Here is a 13,668-nt window from a genome sequence, read left to right as displayed (position 1 = left end):
AGGTTTTCTCTTCTGATATAAAACCATTCAAGAGTTGTTGATCATAAACCCTAGGTTTTGATAGATTTCAGTTTCCGATCGTATACCAACACTTGTTAGTCGAAATCGGAGACTAGAAGGAAAAACTTCTATTGAGGCATCTCGTAAAAATCCTTGAGAAGTTTGAAACAAGATATCTCTATATTTATTCTAGTTGTTCTTGTTGTAGAATTATTAAAGTTTTCTTAACTTGGAAATTGATCTTTGGAATCACCCAAGTTTACTTACGGAAATCAGGTTCACGGACTCCTTGTGTGTACGCATACTGATTGTAAGTTAAAACCCTAATGTACAAGTTTGTTTTGATATTACTTTTACCAAGTAATTGTTTTTATCAAAATAAACACAAGATTTCCAAAACCTTGATTTACATTTAAAGGGAAATCAAACCGGTGTTTTGTGCAAACAAAGTATCGAATCGTATCAATCGTGGTGGTGTATCTTCTAAAGAGAGCCTCGGGTTCTGCTAGAAGATTTGTGTGAAGAATTTCTAAAGAGAATCGGTATTCTGCCAGGAGTTCTACAAGTGCTGAAGAAGGTATTACATCTAGTCCGAATAGGTAGTAGGAATATGGTGTAACAACTTATAATCAGTGTTTGTTTATTCTGGACTAGGTCCCGGGTTTTTTCTGCATTTGCGGTTTCCTCGTTAACAAAAAATGGTGTATGTGTTATTTATTTTCCGCATTATATTTTATTTATATAATGAAAATACCACAGGTTGTACGTTAAGATCAATCAGTTCTTGTATCCGGCCTTAGGGTTGTTGAGTGAATTGATTGACACTTGAACATTGGTCTTTGGTACCGTTCAAGTTAATCCTCTTATATTCATTCGGCCTCGCAAATCCTTATTTGTTGATTGCGAATTGAATCAAGAGATAGAGATATAAAACTCTTTGATATACTTTTTATAGATCGAGTCTAACTGTCTAGTTGATTCTCTTGAAATTATATTGAAGTTTGTCTATTCAGATTGTCAAACGAAATATTGGGTGGTGGTGTTAGACCCCCGCTTTTTCAGTTGACATGTTAGGTATTCCCATACCCTCTGAGCCTCTAGTTTCAGAGAATCTCCACGAGGATTTGTGGTATCTTATACATCATTAGAAAAATTTAAAAATTGTGTCTAATATTATCAAAAGACTTGAAACTAAACCAAACAAAACTAAATCAGTTGTCTTGTTTTCTTCTTCTTGTTTCGTCTGAATAATAATTTAAGTCTGCTATTATTACACTTTCTTCCCTTTATCTCTGAATACATGTTATTAGAAATTTCAATAGTCTTAATTGGTTAAGGATTCCAGATGGATAATCACAAATTTGTTGTAATTAATTTTATCTAGTAGATATCAATGAAACAATATTAATGAAAATTTTCTTTTAATTAATATGCAGACTAAATTGGGAAGGTATAAGTAATCGGAAAAACTTAAATTGCAAAAGCTCTTGAAAAATTTGATGGTTTGTTTATTTACATATTTTTACATAAGAATGACAAAGACCTAACATTAATATAAACAAAGTAAAAGCATTGTTACATCTCTGGGTTCAGGACCTGACTAATTTAATTCAGCCGAAGTTAATAACTCATTAAATGTAATTCTGAACCAAGATAAGTGTATAGTGCTCTTACATATTGGTCTCGCAAATATTACGAGATTTATCTCTCTTTAATAAACCTAGCTAGTCTGGGGCATATAGGAATTATTTGAGACCTATCACTAGAAGACAAAATAAGGCATTTTGAAGTAAAATGGAAAACTCATTTTTAAACTATTTTATTTAATGTCTAATTTACCCCTAATTAATTAGTTTCAATTCAAGTGATTAATTCATGTTTAGGCTTATTGACATATAAATCAACTAATGTTAATTAATCATCAAAGCATGAATCTTTTTTGATTTTTTTGGGAGAACATCAATCCAGAATGGTGAATGTTCATACACCACCAATTCTGAGTTGATACTTGAATTCACGAAGAACACCCAAAATCGGTGCATATTACTCGCTAGAGAGGCCGGTTGTAAAAATCGGTAAGCACGATACACACACATAGACTGATTTCTAACAATGCACTGAAAGAATCAGTTTATGTGAAAATTCACATAATTCGGTTCTAATAGAAGAAAAAAAACATACAAAAAACTGGTATTTCTTCACAAGAATCAGACAACATGGACATAAACATCGACCGATTCTTGTTAAATGTTCTTCAACCTGAAAACACATACAGAATAAATCAGGGACATGGTCATGAACATCGACCGATTATCATATGAATCGGTCGATGTGGATATAAACGTCGACCGATTATGGTTAAACACAAAAACCCAAGATTGTTTGCAATTTTTAATTTTGAATGGATGCACCAATCACAACTATAGTTAAGAATAATGGGTTGCAATCGACATTGTTTGGTTTCAACTTTAAAAAAAAAAGTATGATGAGATTTCTTTTAAATTGATCGATATCGTTATAATCGATTAATGAAATCACATTTTAATTTTAGTTTGTGAGGAAAATGATTTGAATAGGCTCTTCACAGGATTAAAATATATTTCAGTGGGATCCAAGTTAGCCATTTTAATAAATATTAACCAAACCATCTTTATTCTTCTCTGAAGAAGAAAAAAGCATGTATCAATTGTGGAGCTTATTACCACTTGCCATCCGGTGGGTTATTTGGAAAGAAAGAAATTGCAGGTTATATAACGGTTACAAGAAGAACTTTGATCAGTTAATAATTTCCATCAAGTGTACATTGTTTAGTTGGTCTGTTAACACTATTCTTTAAGCACATTGATTTGTAATTGGGATGTTGTAGTTACCAATAGATAACCGAGTTCTCTTTGTTTTTTCACTGTCTTTCATCATCTTTCAGATGAAATCTATTCTTTTATAAATTTGTCCTTCTGCTCTAAAAAAAAAGAAAAAAAAATCATGGTTGAAAATTTGAATGATGGCATACTTCCTCGAGGAATAAAAACGAGTCAAGCATACCTTTACCCAAGGTTGTGATACTGTTTTAAGAAACCTAGTTGACTTCGTCATATACGTGTTTTTTTCTTCCCATCCCATTCAACACGGTGCACACGTGCTAAACGTAACATCAGAGACTTTTGAGAAAAAAGAAGAAGCATAAAATCCAGTTTACCGCGTTTTACCTATTTTTGCATTCCTTTGCATTTACGTTGTAAAATCTTTCATTAACTACTCCCTTTTTTGAGAGAGATTGAGACAAACAGAGGAAAGAGAGAGAGACAAGAGAGCCGTTTCCACCCACCTTCCCACCTCCTCCCTCTCTCTTCTTCTTCTTCTTCTTCTTCTTCTTCTTCTTCTTCTTCTTCTTCTTCTTCTTCTTCTCTAAGAAATTCCTTTGCTTCATCATCTCCATCAACAAAACTAAACAAACCTATACAAATTTAAAACCAGGTTAGCTCCTTCTTTCCATATATATGGATTCTTAATTATCATTAGATTGCAATATCTGAATTTGAATTTTATTCTGTTTTTTTTCTTCTTTTTTTGGTAATACGGTGGATCAATCAATTGCATATGTTTTCTTCAATTCAGTTTGATTATAATGTAGGCTTCTTTGATTCATGTTATTAATTCTCAGCATCTTAATTTCTTTTGGATCTGTTTAATTGTTTCGTAACAATAAAGGAATCAGAAGAAATTATATTCTCATATGACTTTTTTTGGTTGAATTTGAGATCTTTGTTTTTCTCATTTCTATCTAAGGAATTTTATTTATATCGGAATTAATTATTGTGAAGACAAATGTTAAAGAATATGATCAGCTTATAGTAATTCATTCTATATTTATCAAAAGATATCTTCGTAATTATGTGTTTTTTAAAGAATGGAATTCATTGTATCTTAAAAAGAGTCAATGACATTGTTTATATCCTGTATTTCGCTTGGAATAAACCTGGTTTTGCTGACCAATGCGACCCAAATGGAACTCTCTGGGGTTACATTCGTACCTCTTGAATGGTTTTTCTTAATGGGTTCTTTTGTTTGTGGAGGTTATAGAATTTATTTGCGAAATTCAGACTATCATCTGTGGTTGTGTGTGTTTCCATGGCAATGTGGCAATGCATGTTTTTGAATTTCACAGCTGAGTGGTTTTGCAAAAACGTATACATCACCAAGGAATGTTTTAATGCCGCCATCTAGGAAAATAAAGATCATGTAATCCTTTGATAACCCCGGATTACTTTAATTTCAAGTAACAATGTTGTGTATCATCAAAGTACCTTTGTTTTGTAAGTTTTTGCCATTGATTGAACTATTTGAGTTGTTTGCACAATATTTCTTTTGTAACTTATGACGTATTTCTAATACATAAGATTTGGTTGTTGTTGTTCAGGAACACACATTCTCCTGTTTTTTTTCAAATTTATTAGAGATAGCTTATTATAACGAAAAAGAACCGGTACTAGGAGGAAGAAACAAGATGCGACGGTGGCTGTGTTGTACTTCTCAGATAGAAGAGGCTAAAAGTCCAAGGGAAAATAACAATGTTGTCTTCAAAAGTGAGAGGAGCATTGGACCTGAAGATGGTAAGGCATTTCTGTCCTTCGCGTTCTTTCCCTTTAACCTGTGCAAACTGATTGGTCCTCTATGTTGTGAATGGTGCATGAAAAGTGAAAACTCTGATTTTAGGATATTGAGGACCTAATCAAACTACCTGCATTTTGAACATTCTTGTTACTGAATGTTTCTTTTGTACTTCGGACTCATAAAACTTACCTACTTTGTACAAAATATGGAATTTAGCAATCATTTTAGTTCCAGTTACTATTATCCATGCCATTTGGAATAGAGTCTGCGGAACTTAGTTTGCTTGACATGTCCAGTTACCAATGTAACTTATGTAAGCTTAAGTTTTCATTATCAGTTTGTGAAGATACTTCCTTCTTCACTTATTTACGGTTTACAGGAACGGAACCTGGTATAATTGTACATTCGGTGAATTTATTGTGGGAGATTATACATAATGGCTGAATTTTGTTTACACCATTCTGAAATGCTTGCATGTTTTGTCCATTGTAGGTCACAAAAGGCAGACTCAGCTAGCCAAGAATGACGTATCAAAATCACCACCACCTATTGAAGTGCCTCCATTGTCTTTAGATGAACTGAAAGAAAAGACTGACAACTTTGGGTCAAAATCTTTGATTGGTGAAGGGTCTTATGGAAGAGTGTATTATGCAACCCTGAAAAATGGCAGAGCAGTAGCTATTAAAAAGCTTGATGTTTCAGCTGACCCTGAGCCCAGTATCGAGTTCCTTAACCAGGTTTGTCATTCTGCAGATCATTTTTACACAATTTCAAACACTATCATCCGACTTCTAATTTGAGGTTGAGAAGTACGGATACCTGATCAATTATGTGTTTTAACTTTCGCTTTCATCGTTGAGGCATTAATCACCTGTAAGGATTTTATTTCACTTCAGGTTTCCACGGTATCAAGACTAAAGAATGAAAACTATGTTGAGTTGCTTGGTTACTCCGTGGAAGGCAATCTTCGTGTCCTGGCGTACGAGTTTGCAACAATGGGTTCCCTGCATGATATTTTGCATGGTATGGGTGTTTTAGCTCTGATCAGAAATTGAAACCATGTTGTCATTTTCTTACATTTTTGCTTGAGTTCTTTTCCAATCGCTGGATTGATGTAACTTTTATGGAACCTGTAGGTAGAAAAGGAGTACAAGGTTCACAACCAGGTCCTGTTCTTGACTGGATGCAGCGAGTGCGAATTGCTGTAGATGCTGCAAGGGGATTGGAATATTTGCATGAGAAGGTCCAACCATCTATAATACACAGGGATATTCGATCAAGCAATATCCTCATATTCGATGACTTCAAAGCCAAAATTGCAGACTTCAATCTTTCAAATCAAGCTCCTGACATGGCTGCCCGTCTTCATTCCACCCGTGTTTTGGGAACCTTCGGTTATCATGCTCCAGAGTAATTCAGCCAACTTTTCTGCTACAATATGATTGTTTTTTTTTTCTTTCCACGCCCATACTTCGATTTACAGGCACCACTGCGTGCAGCTTTGAGCTGGTATGCAAGTCAGCTTGGTAATTAGCAACTGACTCTCATTCTCTTGACAAATCACATAGACCACGCCCTGACACCCAATAACAGTTGGATACCTTCCTCCGGGATTTGTGTGATTCTGATAATTCTTTCTCCTCAAAAGAGATTCTCTTTGTCATTGTTTGCTTTTTCGTGAAAAATGTAAAAACAGAATCTCGTCTTTTTGCTTGATTGGGGGCAGAGTTTATGTAAGTGACACTAATCTGTTGAAGCTAATGATGTCAGGTATGCTATGACTGGTCAACTGACACAGAAGAGTGATGTGTATAGCTTCGGTGTCGTTCTTCTTGAGCTTCTGACCGGTAGGAAACCTGTTGATCACACAATGCCTCGTGGACAACAAAGTCTTGTAACTTGGGTATGCCTTATAGTGTGCCAATAAAATATACACTCCCCCTCTTCTCTTTAACCTCTCTATTTTCTTGTTGATCTAATTATTAAAGCTCGCTAATCTTCTCTTCTATTTTCTTTTGGTAGGCAACACCAAGACTTAGTGAGGACAAGGTCAAACAATGTGTAGATCCCAGGCTAATTGATTATCCTCCAAAAGGACTTGCTAAGGTCTCTCTTTCACCAACTTCAACAGAGAAGAAGAAATAATGTGTAGCCAATCATGCAATAGAGAAGGTTAACAGAAGTGCATTACTGATGGTTTTTTTGTTTTTTTTTTGTACAGATGGCTGCTGTCGCGGCTCTATGTGTGCAGTACGAATCTGAGTTCCGGCCAAATATGAGCATCGTTGTCAAGGCACTTCAACCTCTTCTCACACAGAAGCCTCAAGTTCCTGCACCAGCTCCCTCAGAAATTTGATGAATTTTGTTTTAATCTTGTATTCCTAATTCTATATCACAAAAGGGTGTTTCTTTACAGCTTAATTGTAATGTGCATGATTGGTTTCATTTTAGTTATAACTGCAGCAAATGCTTGCAGCCCTATTTGAAATTTTCCAATTGGATTCATTTGTTAAACCATGCATTGCGCAATGGTTTAACCTAACCAAGGTTGGGACAGGGTTGCGGTGGAGTGAGTGAGGGTTTATTCTTTTCTTTACTCATGGAATAAAGCGGCTCGCTATTGACTGATTTCAGAAACTGTATAAATTGAAATTTAAATTCTCTTTATGTATTTATTATTAATATGGCCTCTTGTAGTGGACACCATGTAAATTCTGATATACAACAAAGCAGCAGACATGTTTACCTTCATGCCGGCTTTTGATGTTTATGTTCTACTGATTCGAGAAGGTGACTTGAACTAGCATTACAGGTGTAGAAATCTCCAAGGGACCTAAATTTTTTTGAAATGTTTCAGATCCTCTACAGGATTGTTGTTTACCTTCAAGCCATGTAAATAGATTGTTGTTTGGCTAGCATATTCAGTAAATGATGAATCTCCTTTTGCTGAGGATGTTTACTTGTACTATTATCTCCTACCAAGAATACATGAGATTCCCCCATCAACTTGAATAATACTCGACCCTGGCGATTTCTTTATACCCTTTTTCTTCATCAACTTTCTTATTCTCGTTACGTCTTCCCATCTGTCACTAGTAGCATGAATATTTGACAGCATTACATAGACTCCACTATCCTGGTGATGTTCAAAATCATCTTCCATTTCAACAACGTCCCTTTGTATTTTCCTAGACATCTCAACATTTCCGTAGGCTTTACAAGCACTCAACAGTGCTCCCCATATCATCACATCAGGTTTCATTGGCATAACCTTAATGAGTTCCCGAGCTTCATCTAACAGCCCAGCTCGACCTAATAGATCAACCATACATCCATAGTGCTCTATCCCTGGACTCAAATTATAATCTTTTTCCATTCTTGAAAACTGTTTACGACCTTCATCGACCAACCCTGAATGACAACAAGCACTTAAGATGGCTAGAAATGTAACCTCGTTGGGCCTTACACCACAACTTATCATTTCATTGAAATGATCTAGTGCTACTTTCCCGTGACCGTGCATCGCTAGGCCTCCTAGTAAGGCATTCCATGTAGAGAAGTTTTTCTTTTTATGGCTACGTCTGAAACTACTTAATGCCAAATCTATACAGCCGCACTTTGAATACATATCAACCAATGCAGTTTCTATGTGATCATCCCATTCGATCCCTTTATGTTCAATATACTCATGAACCCATCTCCCTTGGTCAATTGCACCTAAGCTTGCACACGCTCCGAGCACAGTAGCTAAAGTAATTTTGTCCAGCTCCAATCCAGACTCTTGCATTGCATTAAAGAAGTCTAATGCTTCTTTCGGACGTTCACATTGCACAAAACCACTTATTATGCAAGTCCAAGAAACCTCGTCTTTATTATCGCCCAGCTCATCAAAAACCTGTCGAGCCTCATCCAAACAGTTACACTTAACATACATATCCATTACAGCATTACCCACAGCCAAATTCGTTCCAAAATCATGTTTAAACATTAATCCATGCAGTCCCAAACCCATATGAAGATTATTCGATCTCCCACAAGCGACGAGAATACTAACAAGAGTAGCAGTATTTGGTTCCACATCAATCTTTGAAAAAACCAATACAGCCTGGCTAAAAAGTCCTGCCTTCACATAACCAGATATCAAACCAGTCCAAGAAACCACATCTCTAACGAGCATTTCATCAAACAGTACAGCTGCATCATTACACTGACCACAAACACCATAAAAATGAAGGAGAGAGTTCTGTACAAATAAATCAAATGGTGATAATATACCCATTTTGAAAACAACCCCATGCAGTTGTTTACCTTCTTTAATTCCATATGTCTTTGAACACGCTTTTAGAAGAGCAGGGAAAGTATAAAGGTCGGGTACAAAACCTAGATTCTTTCTTACATGTTTATAGACTAAAATGGCTGAACCTGATGCGCTACTAGATGCATACCCAGAAATCAATTCGTTGATAAAGAAAGAATTAGTTTTACAGTAACGGATTTGATTAAGGAATTCACCTGAAGTGATTAGTTGTGCATGGATTTTTCTGATTAATCCTTTGTCATTGCATCTTTGGATGAGGCCCCATAATGACTTTTTGCTCATCCTTTTCTTTTTTGTTCTTTTGATCAGTCGGCAAGAGTTTAATCAATGACAAATTTTCAACTCGGGTGGCGGTATCAACGCAGCTGACTAGGGAGGCATTGCAACTTTTGCTTATCTTAGTTTTTCCTAGAAGAAGGAAGAAAATCTTACGAAAGCGTCGGTCACTGATTTCTTGGGACTGCAAAGTTTATTTAAATGTTTTTTTTCCCACAAGTTAAACAGAAACACTCGAAAAAATAATCAACATTTCAAACCCTGAATATAAATAAATATAATAATTTAAAAGATAAATATGTTTTCCCCGGCAGACAACGTCATTTGCCCTTCTATTTGGCATCAATTTTGGGAATCACAAAACCAAAAGAAAGAAGAAATGAAAAATAGAAAAGAAAGAAAGAAAAAAGTCTCTACATGCATCATGTATACCTTCAACCCTATCTATACTGTAATGGTAGCTAATCGTTCTTTCTCATGTCATGGTAAATGCTGAAAGTCAGTGGTTCATTTGCCATCGTTGTTGTCGTTGCCTCCATACTCTGTAGAATTACCGTTCCAGAAAGTATTTCGATCATTCGCTGAGGATGGGCCATCATCGTTTCTGTAATTGTTCAAAGTACGGACATTGCTGCTTCCAAAACCTGACACTGTTGGTTTACTGCTCTTGTTGGTATTTTGGTTGGTCCCTGTGGTGTTAGTATTAGGTGAGTATGGAACGTTCGTCCTCTCTGGCCCTGAAAGTTGATTTCGGAGGTCGGGATTTGGACCTATAAATGATAGTAGATTGAAGTTCTTATATTTAAGAAATGAAACAATAAGCACGGAAACATTGGTGAGTAAAGAGAAACTTACGATACTGCCATAAACCCTCATTGGGACCTTATCCAGAACTTGTGGCGCTGACGCTATTACCAAGATACGAGAATGGATTAACATAAGATAATAACCTCTTGATGCTGCCAAAATATCCCTCGTTGCTTGTATTAACGTCACTCTGGTCACCCGAGAATGACAGCCTCTTGATTAAGCTACTGGATCGATGATGTTGAACGACTATCAATGCCTGTCTGTTCAGCAATTCCAGCTCTGACAGTTCTTTCCTCAAATCTATGGAAATGGAAAGCACGGGATTAAAATTTGGCATGCAGTTGAATAAATATCATTCCTATTGATATTCAACTGATGCAACACGACAAAAATAATGGAGAAACACAAATGTTGATACAATTTCTAAATCCCTCCAAAACGGAAACATTGATATCCCCACAATTCTGGTAGTACTTTTCTCGCCAATAAAATTTCTTAGAGCCACTGAGGCAAATTTAATTGATATATATATGCACCAACAAGTACCTTGCTCACTGAAGACTCTGCGAGGATAGGGAACAGCTAGATCATATGCACCAAGACTACTTTGGTTCTCATCCACATAGTTTTTGACTGATCCCAAGGTGTCGGTCACTAAAAATTTCTTCTGAAGACTAGCACCATCAGGCAAACGGATATTTAGATGAACATCAGTTGATTTACGAGCATCTGTGATGTTATCTAATGAATCATCCTTCTTATCAAGTGCACTGGTTTTCATCACATTGGCAGATATTCCAGCACCCACAGATTCAAGACCCGAATCTTTCAAAACCCTGCTCTCCCCTGTTTTGATACGTCCACTAGCAACATCGGAAGACCTTTTCCGATTTTCGCGGGCACGCTTTGACTGTGAAGATGCATATTCAGTTTGACAATAAACAAGATTAAACTGCAGGCTAATACATTTCCAAATACAATCCAATATATACAATGACTGATGAAGTTACCTCAGCTATTGCTTCTTGTTTTTCCTTTTTTTGCTTCGCAATAAGCAACTGCTGGTCCTTTAAATTTTGCTTCGCAATAAGCAACTGTTGCTCCTTTAAATCTTGACAGGACTTCTCTTTTGAAGGTGGCAAAATCTCGCTGCTCGAAGAACCTCCTTGTTCAAACGAGGTAGTGTTGGAAGAATCGGGAGTTTGTGCTTCTGTCTTATTTGATGCCAAAGCTGCAATTGTTTCCTGTAAACACAAAAATCCAGGTCCCAGATATCTTTCCAGTTATTGTCATGAATTCACAATGTGGATGCATCTTCATTCTGACAACGAGCAAGATTAAACTACAGGTTGATAGAATTGAGAATATAACTTAATAGATATGATGATTGATGAAGTTACCTCTGTTCTCGCTTCATCTTGTTTTTCTTTTGTTTGCTTCGAATTCTGAGGGGACTCCTCTTTGGAAGATGACGGCATCTCGCTGCTCGAAGAACGTCCTTGCTCAAACGAGGTTGTGCTGGAAGAACTGGAACTTTGTGCCTGTGTATTACTTGATGCCAAAGCTGCTGCTTTAGACAGGATTGCAGTTGCAGCTGTTTCCTGCAAGAAGAGAAACATATCCAGGTGTCATATGCCTTTGTCAGTGCAGTTCCAATTTTATGAACCAGGGAAGGCAACATGCAATTACAAATCTTTCCACAAGTTACCTGAATTTGAAGACTAATCCAACCTTGTTTAGCACTAGATACTAGAATCTCATAATTGATAAGACCCTCTGCAAATTCAAACATCAAACCAAAACCAGATGATGTTAGACCTAACAGTGCATGTCCAGATTCTATTTTATTTTTTTTATCTTTTCCAAAAACAAATCTAACAACCCAAGGGAACCACATCAAAACTGGAGATCACCAACAATCAGCTCTTTCTGAAAATTCCTTTCCAAATTTCAAGTCTATAATGTCGTCCAAGTTGCAGTTCAAGTTTTATAGGATTCAAAATCTATGAACGCGCAGCAGCTTTAAATGAGATTATCTCAACGAAAAGGCCAAAGTATGTCTTAACAAAATCATGTTCACAAGTGCCCAATCTTGCAGATATTATCCATGTATTAGCATATATAAACGAATATCAGAAATGGATAGTAACATACCATGCTGCGCCAGCATTACTCCATTGTACCCAATAATTGTAACACAAGGGACAGATTTTTGTGGGTCTGTCAGTATTTATGTAAAGGATAAACTTTGATTTCAGAAATGGATAATTGGAAATTATGATTTACAAATCAAACCAAAATAAAAATCTGATTTCAAACATGATAGAGTAGTGTTAATTAAAAAAAAGGACAAAAAAGAACATCAAGTGCAAAAAACTTATTTCATGGTTTTGGTACGAAAATTGGAGATTATTTCATGACTAGGTACCAGCAAAGGCTTGTTTGTTATGAAAAATAAAGACTTGTGAGAAAAACATCAAATGCAAAAAACTTAAGTTCAAAGGTAATGATGAATCATGGTTACAGTACGATAACTAACTAGAGGATACAAATTGCAGAAAACTGTGAAGCTTCGGTACTTCCTTGCACAAGATGCAAGAATATGCAGTACTTCGTTATTGAAGCTGCCACCTGAAAACAATCAACTTAGTGATGTCAATGAGTAAACCTGAGAAGAAACCTAAAATCTGACAACATTTTCACTAAATTCAAAAAAAAAAAAAAAACTCTAAAGGATAAGCCCACATCTAAATCCACAGAAGCAGATTCGTCCGCAGGCACTGATGCTCCATCATTCCCTACAGAAGAAAAATAAGAAAGTATAAACTAATGTAATGAGTAAGATACAATAAAACATGATTAGAAGTTCCCAGTCAAAACTTTTAATACAATCATTGTGTGTTTGTGTGCATTCCATTATCAAAGTATACATCTAACACAATGATTGTGTGTGCATCACCAAAATATGTCTAAGATAACCAGTGTGTGGTGCAAACTTATGATCTTTTCTAATTTGTAACCTAAGTTTGTGATAAACGAGAAACAAAAGAAGGAGAGTGATAAACATTTATTTGTTCTTCAATTTATAGGGTAGCGATAAACACACGGTACACATGACTAACATGAAGCATACAACAAGCTTTCCATATTCAAAAAACTCAATTCAAACACTAGAAAGCAAATATCTACCTGAAACATAGACTACAAAAAGTTTCTTCTGCTGTTTAGCTTCAACAATTGCTTCAGGAATAGAACCTTTAAACGTAAACTGCTCCATCTGTGTTTCAATTCAACAATCAGTAAATCAAAACCTCAACTATTACTACCAAGTTCAATTGATCTTACTTAAAACCAACTATTATAAATTTAATCGATTCTCATATTCACTAATACAAAACAATTAATCAAAATCTCCAACCTCTGATAAATGCGATTCCGATAGGGTTTGGTTTCACCGCGCGATCTATTTCTTCCTTTTTCTTCTAGAAAATTCTCTCCTAAGATTAACCCCTAGTCATCACCTACTAGAAAAATGGATACGCCCAGGCTGACGCTATTTTTACGATAGCGCGTTCGCACAAAAGACCAAATCATCCCTAACAATCTGATATTTCCACCCAAAATAAAACCGTGAATCAGCAGCAATCCAGCGA

General features: G+C 35.9%; 2 protein-coding genes and 1 pseudogene across 3 annotated transcripts; 1 reads left to right on the top strand and 2 right to left on the bottom strand.

Annotated features, from left to right (window-relative positions):
- Positions 1-3,264: 3,264 nt before the first annotated feature.
- On the top strand, positions 3,265-7,295 carry LOC113318074 (PTI1-like tyrosine-protein kinase 3). Its single transcript, XM_026566199.1, has 8 exons — positions 3,265-3,474; positions 4,418-4,610; positions 5,104-5,348; positions 5,508-5,634; positions 5,748-6,021; positions 6,382-6,514; positions 6,634-6,717; positions 6,833-7,295. The coding sequence occupies exons 2-8, from the start codon at positions 4,505-4,507 to the stop codon at positions 6,965-6,967; spliced, it is 1,104 nt and encodes a 367-aa protein (XP_026421984.1). The 5' UTR covers positions 3,265-3,474; positions 4,418-4,504; the 3' UTR covers positions 6,968-7,295.
- On the bottom strand, positions 7,258-9,420 carry LOC113318072 (annotated as a pseudogene).
- Positions 9,421-9,449: 29 nt separating this feature from the next.
- Positions 9,450-13,603, bottom strand: LOC113318073 (plant UBX domain-containing protein 11-like). Of its 2 annotated transcripts, none has more exons than XM_026566198.1 (11): positions 13,434-13,603; positions 13,205-13,292; positions 12,761-12,813; positions 12,565-12,646; positions 12,170-12,235; positions 11,724-11,791; positions 11,416-11,616; positions 11,026-11,259; positions 10,562-10,925; positions 10,061-10,315; positions 9,450-9,942 (listed from the first exon to the last, which is right to left on the bottom strand). In XM_026566198.1, the coding sequence occupies exons 2-10, from the start codon at positions 13,290-13,292 to the stop codon at positions 10,089-10,091; spliced, it is 1,383 nt and encodes a 460-aa protein (XP_026421983.1). In that variant the 5' UTR covers positions 13,434-13,603; the 3' UTR covers positions 9,450-9,942; positions 10,061-10,088. The 2 variants fall into 2 exon arrangements, with proteins under 2 accessions (XP_026421983.1, XP_026421982.1); XM_026566197.1 differs by having other exon boundaries at positions 9,451-9,975.
- Between the last annotated feature and the right edge of the window lie 65 nt (positions 13,604-13,668).

This window comes from Papaver somniferum, chromosome 10 (assembly GCF_003573695.1).
Source record: "Papaver somniferum cultivar HN1 chromosome 10, ASM357369v1, whole genome shotgun sequence".
In the NCBI taxonomy this organism is placed as follows: Eukaryota; Viridiplantae; Streptophyta; class Magnoliopsida; order Ranunculales; family Papaveraceae; genus Papaver; species Papaver somniferum.
Note: the sequence above shows the minus strand (reverse complement) of the source record. Positions and strands in the feature narration are given on the sequence as shown.

Bases quoted from the DNA above. Each gene is read 5' to 3' on its own strand.
- LOC113318074 (XM_026566199.1), top strand. From the start codon at position 4,505: ATGCGACGGTGGCTGTGTTGTACTTCTCAGATAGAAGAGGCTAAAAGT. The intron at 5,635-5,747 runs GTATGGGTGTTT...TGGAACCTGTAG, and splicing joins CCTGCATGATATTTTGCATG to GTAGAAAAGGAGTACAAGGT. The intron at 6,718-6,832 runs GTCTCTCTTTCA...TTTTTTGTACAG, and splicing joins CTCCAAAAGGACTTGCTAAG to ATGGCTGCTGTCGCGGCTCT.
- LOC113318073 (XM_026566198.1), bottom strand. From the start codon at position 13,292: ATGGAGCAGTTTACGTTTAAAGGTTCTATTCCTGAAGCAATTGTTGAA. The intron at 12,236-12,564 runs GTATCCTCTAGT...AAATACTGACAG, and splicing joins TTCACAGTTTTCTGCAATTT to ACCCACAAAAATCTGTCCCT. The intron at 10,926-11,025 runs GTAACTTCATCA...GCATCTTCACAG, and splicing joins AACAAGAAGCAATAGCTGAG to TCAAAGCGTGCCCGCGAAAA.